Source organism: Etheostoma cragini, chromosome 14, assembly GCF_013103735.1.
Source record: "Etheostoma cragini isolate CJK2018 chromosome 14, CSU_Ecrag_1.0, whole genome shotgun sequence".
NCBI lineage: Eukaryota > Metazoa > Chordata > Actinopteri > Perciformes > Percidae > Etheostoma > Etheostoma cragini.
The window spans coordinates 2,934,034-2,941,649 of NC_048420.1; the positions used below are offsets into that span (position 1 = coordinate 2,934,034).

At 41.6% G+C, this 7,616-nt stretch overlaps 1 protein-coding gene across 1 annotated transcript in view; it reads left to right on the top strand.

Moving 5' to 3' along the window:
• The first annotated feature begins 703 nt into the window (after positions 1-703).
• The window catches only part of adcy2b (adenylate cyclase 2b (brain)), a 46,541-nt gene continuing 39,628 nt past the window's right edge, over positions 704-7,616 (top strand). The window contains exon 1 of the mRNA XM_034892749.1: positions 704-1,440. Coding sequence (XP_034748640.1) covers positions 1,167-1,440 — 274 coding nt within the window. The 5' untranslated portion in view covers positions 704-1,166. The remainder of the gene's footprint in view (positions 1,441-7,616) is intronic.

Below are 7,616 nucleotides of genomic sequence, written 5' to 3' on the forward strand. Positions count from 1 at the left end.
TCAGGAGAAAAGAAATTGAGAGAAAGCTTGGAGGAGGAGAGGAATATTGGGAGGGTGTCAGATCTTATCTTACTCCCACCACCAACACACACTCACGCTCAAACTTTCACTCATTACAAGCTTTATCTTCCCTCTCCTTCCCCCACGTTAGAAGCCCTGATCTCTCTTACTCCCACACTTTCCGTCTCCTGAGGTTTTTCCCTTCCTCACTTTGTTTCATCTTTCCCTTCCTCCCCATCCTTCCCCCTTCTGTGTTTTGTTTCTTGCCCGTCTTTTTATCTCGTTGCCGGCTGGATGGCATTTTATTCCTTCCCTCCACACTCTGTTGCTCTTCTTAGTTTAGCACAGCTGTTACAACCCTTCTTGCAGTCTCGCTCACTCACTTTTGCCTTGCTTTTCACACACACACACACACACACACACACATATACACACACACACACACACACACAAACACACAAAGACACACACACACACACAAACAGTTCCTATTCTTCCTGTCTTCTACTTTGCCAACTTCTGTTTCTCTCTTATGTAAATTGGGACAGGCTCTTCTTTTTACCATACCTTGCACACACACACACAAACACACACATTTTGCCACCAGTTCTCCCCACCACACACAGTGGTACGCACCCTTTCGCTCTCTTTCCCTCCCTCCCATTTATACACATTCTCTCTCTCCCTCAGCTCTCTCTCTCTCATTTCTCATCTGCACCTCAGCAGAGTAACATGTTGCCTCGTCTGAGCTCCAGCGCCGTGCCGTAAACAGATGCTGCCTGCTCTCTCTCTCTCTCTCTGACTGATCAAACATAAAGAGCAAATAAGAAGGAGAAGCAAGAGGAAGGAAACTGAAGTCTCAGCTCTCGCTTCTCGTGTATGACCATTTTTGCTGAAAGGAAGTGGAGGAGGTAGAGGAGACCGCTTTTCACACTGTCCTGACTCAGTTTGTCACCCCAAGCAGAAGGAGCGGCAGAGGATGCAAGGGAAAGAGGAGGAGCTCAAGAGGTGTCTCTCTTTCACTCAGCTGTCCATCCATCACTCACAGCCGGCCAAACTTTTTTTTGCCAAAGAGGAAGAGAAGTTAGACTCTTGAGGGAGACGAAGCATCCCTCACCCCAGGTACTTTTGTGTGCACAGGACCATCCTTCCAGAGGCAGCTACCCATGTGGCAGGAGGCCCTGTGGACCCGCGGACGCTACCTGCTGGAGAAGAGTGATGGCGCTGAGGGCGCCGAGGGGCCCGAGAGCCTGGGAGACGGGTGCCCGGGGTTCCAGGGCGAGGTGTGTGTGGAGGGTGAGAAGCCCCAGGACTGGCTGTACGAGTCCTACTACAGAATGAGCCAGCAGCATCCGCTGATCGTGTTCCTGCTGCTGATCGTCATGGGAACCTGCCTCGCACTGCTGGCTGTGTTCTTCGCCTCAGGACTGGTGAGGAAATGTGTGTGTGTGTGTGTGTGTGTGTGTGTCCATACACAGAGGTACTCTATCTGAAATCTGTCCAACCAGAAAATAGAGGTTAGTCTATTTTGATGTTGAACACAAACGCATCACATCAGTGCCAATAAACAGGAAATGGCATTTCTGCTTTGAATTTCACATTTTCACAATAGTAACAAACACTATTATCAGAATCAGAAATGGTTTATTGCCAAGTGTGTTTGCACCTATAAGAAATTTCACTTGGTCATCATTTGGTGCGTTACAATGAACACATAGCAAAAGTATAAAGACATTATACAAAATTAAAATAAGTAAATTTACTAAGAAAAGCGAATAATCTGTAACTTAGTCACATTTTGCTCTCTCATCAACACTCTCATCATCAGTCACTTCTTCAGAGTCTTTTTTTTTTTTAATCTATAAAACTTGGTAAAGGTGCAGTAATCCAATAGTTGTCTGTTCTGTGTGTTGAATTTTGTTAACACACTGTAGTGTATTCTGTAGTGCACACTTCATTTACAGTACCATAGCAGAATCTGCATGGCTGCAAGCATATGCCATTGTCATGTCCCAGATAGAAGCCCAATTGTTAGGCTCACTAAAGAGTGCTGGGATAAAAAAAGAGTTTTGGGTCGCACAAGACTTAATTAGACAGGGAGACCTGTGTGCATGTGTGTAAGCATGTGTGACAACATAAGAGGCTGTGAAGCGGCACTTTGAATTGCAACGCCGGTTTTGCAGAGTGGATCAAGAGCGGGATGAGAGTTTAGTTTGCAGCTGTGTGGGTGTTGGTGCTTTTGTCAAGTGAAAAGTGGTGTTTTGGACCCAAACACTCCACCACGAACACAAGCTATTGTTTCTCAAGTCCTGCTTTTGTGTTTTAATGAAAAAGCCGTACAAAAGGAATCCCACTCATTTTGATTGATTGTTGTTATTTCAAAATGATTGTTTTGCTGCTATGTGTTCTGGACGATGTGTAGCCTCATGCCTTTCTCTGTGTGTGCGTCATGCGTTCTCTTCAATCAGACCCTGGTGTGGGGGGGTGACCAGCGTCTGATTGAATTGACAGAAGGCCAAAAACTTTTGACCGCGCTACGCACGCGCAGCTAGTGTGTTCACCGACATGTATACAACATGAAGAAGGATGAACATCCAGTGTGTTTTGGAGTCTGTTTAGTGATACTGAATTATGAAGTTTATGAGTTATTTGATGACTGGTCATAACTTATATCGGGAAACATGACCCCCTCCCCCCACAGTGATGAAACACTCGCTCGGGGCTGTCGAAAAAGTCCTGTTACAGACCTAACCCCGTCGTTCCCGGGGGAACCTCCACCTAAATCGATTCCTTCACTTCTATTTAAGACAGATCAATAGATCTTATTGCCCCGGCCGGTTGATTTAATTTTCTGGACGTGTAGCCTTGTCTGTTCTCAGGCTAACAATTACAATCTCTCCTTCAGTTTCCATCATTCACACAATGTCAATCAAAATCATTTTTCCAATTTGCTCCAATTAATTAACAGACAGTCTTGTCTGTAGTTATGGAGTGGTTGCTCAGTGAGGCGTGTTTATTTATTACTGCTGGATGAAGAAGAATGGCAGGAATAAATAGAGGGTAGTTTTTGGAGCTGGGGGCCAGGCGGCGGAGGGGGCGAGAGGATGTTGTTGTAAGTGTTCTGGCTTTATCAGTGCCAGCAGAAACTCAACCAAAGCAGCACTAATGCTCCCAAAATTACTGCACACTTTTATCTTTCTTCACAGATCAGGGCTGTAGTGAGTGAAACCCCTACACCCATACTGTACTGTGTGTGTCTGTGTGTGTGTGTGTGTGTGTGTGTGTGTACGTGTACGCTTGCATCCATTTTCCTGGATGGGACTGTGTATGTGTGTTGTTTGGGTGTGTTTCTGAGGAAGTCTCTCATTTCCTTCTTAGACTTATCTGCATTGTTTTTTATAAAGTAAAAAGCAGAAATCTTGTTCTTTTTTTCTTGCCTTAAAATTCTGTTGGTGTGAATCTTTGTTTCATTGTCCCATGAAATCTCCCTGGAAGTGTGTGTGTGCGTGTGTGTGCTTGTGTGTCAGTTTATGCTCATTGCAACACATATTCTTGATATTATATTAATAGCATCTGTAAACAGTGATTTTGTGCCATCTCAGTGACAGATTGATAGATGCAGGCCAATGAGAGCAGAGTATTTTTGTGATGATGGATCACCAATCCGTTATGTGGGGACAGGAAGGCGAACGAATGAGGTCAAATAGATGCTGTGATAGGACTGACTGGGGTGTGGTCAGAACACCACAAAACACTGATGTTCTGCACGCAGACACAGGACTTTATACCAAAGATGTGGACTTAAATAAGGAAAAACTCTGACTTTTTGCCCATATTTTATACCTTATCTCAACATGTACCATGAACAAGCCAACCATCAGTATAAACAAACCGAGACCATTAAGTCGACCCTTTGAACTCTTCTCTCCCTGTTTAGGTAACACTCCCAATAACAGCTAAAGTGACTTTGGTGTCCAAAATAGATGAAGCGCCCCTTTAAAGTTGCATTTTAAAATGCCAAATGACTGTGATTGTAAACACAACAGTAACTCCATTTGCTTAGTATTAGTGTTGCTGATTGGACCTTTAACATTCAGATTTCCGTGAAATTCGTACTTTGAGTTACAATTTCGGTCATTGCCTTTTTCCCACGGCCTTCCTTGTTATTTATCATTTGGCTGGTGGGAATCTTTGCTTATATGATTGTGTTTGGAAGTGGTTTGATCCACTCGGAAACACTGTCCCACAAAAAAATGCATGATTAAAGTAATTTATTCTGAAATAGTGTACTATATCTTGAAATACGCTGGTGTGTAAATCAGGACAACACATAGAGTACATGTTAGGCTTCATTCTATTTTTAATCATTTCTATCAACATCTTTGCGAGAGCAGATTGAAGAAATCTTCAGAGAATGCTGCTTCGTCATGCAGTATGAATATAGAACAGGCAGCAATGCATACTGTCATGATTTCAGCACAGAGCTCTGTGCCACCTCTTCACTTCTCTCTTTCTGATTATGTATTTGGTGTGTTTGTGTCATTTCTATGCTGAATAATACACTTTGGCTGCTATACCTCACTCTTCCCCCTTTTTCATCCTAGTATAATAGCTGGATAAGCCAGACTGGGCTAAAAAAGGAAATAATTGTTCTGGATGACAATGCAGTATAGTATGGCAGGCAGGCGCGCCCTCCCTCTGTGCCATGTTGAGGGAAATCGCTTTAAAAGGTTTCAAAAGGGTTTTAACAGGATTAGATGGCCTACAATCACAGATGTGCAAAGTGCAAATGCTTCTTTTTTTTCTTACCTCAAATGCATTTTTGTCACAAAGCTCAACTAGACAGGTGATTTAGGCTTTAATATTGGTCAAACTTGACTTGTGCCCAGCAATATGGTCTAATGCTAAAATGTATAAGTAAATAAATTAGAACTGGTCCATGTGGCTCTGCTGTGAATACAGAACGAATGTTGTTGCAGTGCATTATATTTTTTTCCTTTCAATAAGTTAATTTAGCTAGACATACTGTAGGTTAGATATGTACTGAGTATGAATTCAATTTACTCCCTTAATATATCACACAAGAACACAGTAAAATTCACTTTAACATTTTAGTAAAACTGCTTCTTTTGACTAGAGACGTTGAAAAGATGTAGTTTGGCTAAGTTTCGAACAAAATACAAAGTGAGTTTGACCAGACGCAGCGTCAGACGATGTAGCCAAGGCTTCAGCCACGAACGTTTTCAGTGTAGCCCAGAAAGTATTTTGAAAAGTTGACTGACAAATATGAAACCGGAAAATAGCCTATTTAAACCCATGAAATCTCAAGTTATTTTATTGTGCGTCAAGGTGAAGGGATCGCTGTGCTGTGGACATGCTGATGATGATGACAATGATGATGATTTGCAGATGTGATGCGTTTGTGCAGAGCACATTGCAGAGCAATCACATAATTAGTATTTTAATAGCCTGTTAAAACTTTATTTTTGTCAAAATACCATGAATTAAATGTCAGAGAATACAGATGGGATGAGCTACATTTAGAATGTCTTTTGAACATGAGCAGAAATCATGCTCAAACACATCTGAAATATTACAGTCTGGGGGTTTATTAGTAGATTAAATTGAATTAATTTATCATTGAGTTGAATAACAGAAAAAAAGAAAAAAGAATAGTGCCGACTCAGATATAATTAGAAAAGTTGATCCAAAGGAGAATAAATAGTTGAAAGCAATATAGAATCCCTGATAGCCGTACTTCAATATATTCCATTATGTTTTTATAGTTATGTTTCAATCTATGCTTCCCTTTACAAAAAGATATTTCCATCATACATTGATCCAGAAAAAAGTACAAATAGGCGCATAAAGATTCACCAGAATGCCGGAAATGAAGTATTTCATTCTCAAAAATGTCTGCAACATCGTAGGTGTGGACCTGGAATACTGGAGGGAAGCAGACTAATTGGGGGACCAATTATCAGTCAAGGGGGGCCTGGGGGATTTTATTAGAAGGCATGCATAGAAAATCTTCTTCGAAGTATAGGGAATATTAATAGAATAAAACAACACCATGTTCTTTTGCTAAATAAAACACATCACAAGTGTTATTAATTTCAATTTTTCACCAAATTGTGCATCCAAATACAATTTTCTATGGACTCTCAAGGCAAAGAAATTGGACAGTCATGGATAATTGTTCATGTGACAAGAGCAGGGATGATTTGTTTCACAGAACCGTATAAAAACAAAATGCAACACACTTCCAATAAACTTGCTTCAAACCTCAACACAGTTTTCAGATAATAGGAAACAACGGTAATAAAGTGCAATACACAATTTATTTCTTACAGCAACAAGTGCTCTACAGAGAGCTCCATACGGTCTCGATATTTCAACAAAGTACACAGTTTTGCATACAATGGGTTTTAAAAAGTACATATCCATTAACCAAAAGGAAAGGCAGCGACTGGCAGAACAGGCAGCCAAGTGACAGTACTTTAATCTGATGGAAATCACAGTTGTCAGATTGAAAGCAATCTAGCCCAATGGATTTTTGGGGGGGGGGAAATCATATTTCAGGGGCTGGGTGTGACCCCGGCTATAATGTAAGATGCATTGTCATTATGGAAAGTCTGTCTCGTGGACCCCAGGAAGAATAGCTGCTCCAATGCTATAGCTAATTGGAAAGCTAATGAGTTCAACTAAAATATGTAAAAAAAATACAGAGGTGGTGAGAAAGTGGCTTCCTACCTAACCTGCAGTTGCATGTGTGTGTGTGTGAGCATGTCATTTGGGCGAAACCTGGGTCTCCGATGCACCAACCTCCATTCAGGACATTCATATCCCTGTGGTGGTTAAGTTTGCCGTCTTGCTCACAACCTCATTGGGATTCAGTCTGCGCTCCAGGCTGACTGTATAGCTGGTGTGGTGTCAGCAGTTAGAACCCATGGGATCCCTTAGCCAGACTCTAACTAATACTGCCCGGGTTACTTCACGCTGATACACTAATACGCAGCACTCTGCTCTCTTCCGGTTTTTGCTATGAAAAAACAGCTTCTGCTATTCTCACCAAGCAGCTCCAGTCAATAAACTGCCAAACCAGGCTCAAATTCAAGGTTTTCATTCATGTTCTCATTTTCTGTGCTCACACTGATGTTCATGTTATTGTCAAATCAGCGACATCTAATCTCACGGAGGCTTGCTAAATTAGCACATACAGCTGCTTACTTAGAATAGCTTAAAATGGGTTACGTGGGTGTCGGGGAGGATCAAGGATTAAAAATTGCTACGGATGAAGACATTAAAGGGGCTGAAAGGTCCTGCAGTCTCCTCCCGTAAACACTAATAATATATCGGGACAACATTCAAATTTAACCGGAATCTTACCAGATAACTTCAAAAACGATGGTTTATCATTTTACAGTGTTTCCATGTAAGAACATTTCATTGACCAACAAACCGTGACATTTTGGTAAAAATACTAGTGATTATTAGGGTAGTGGTTGTAAGAAGGACAGTGGAAATACACTTTAGTCAAAGAGAGAGAGCTTGTGTGTGTGTGTGTGTGTGTGTGTGTGTGTGTGTGTGTGTGTGTGTGTGTGTGTGTGTGTGTG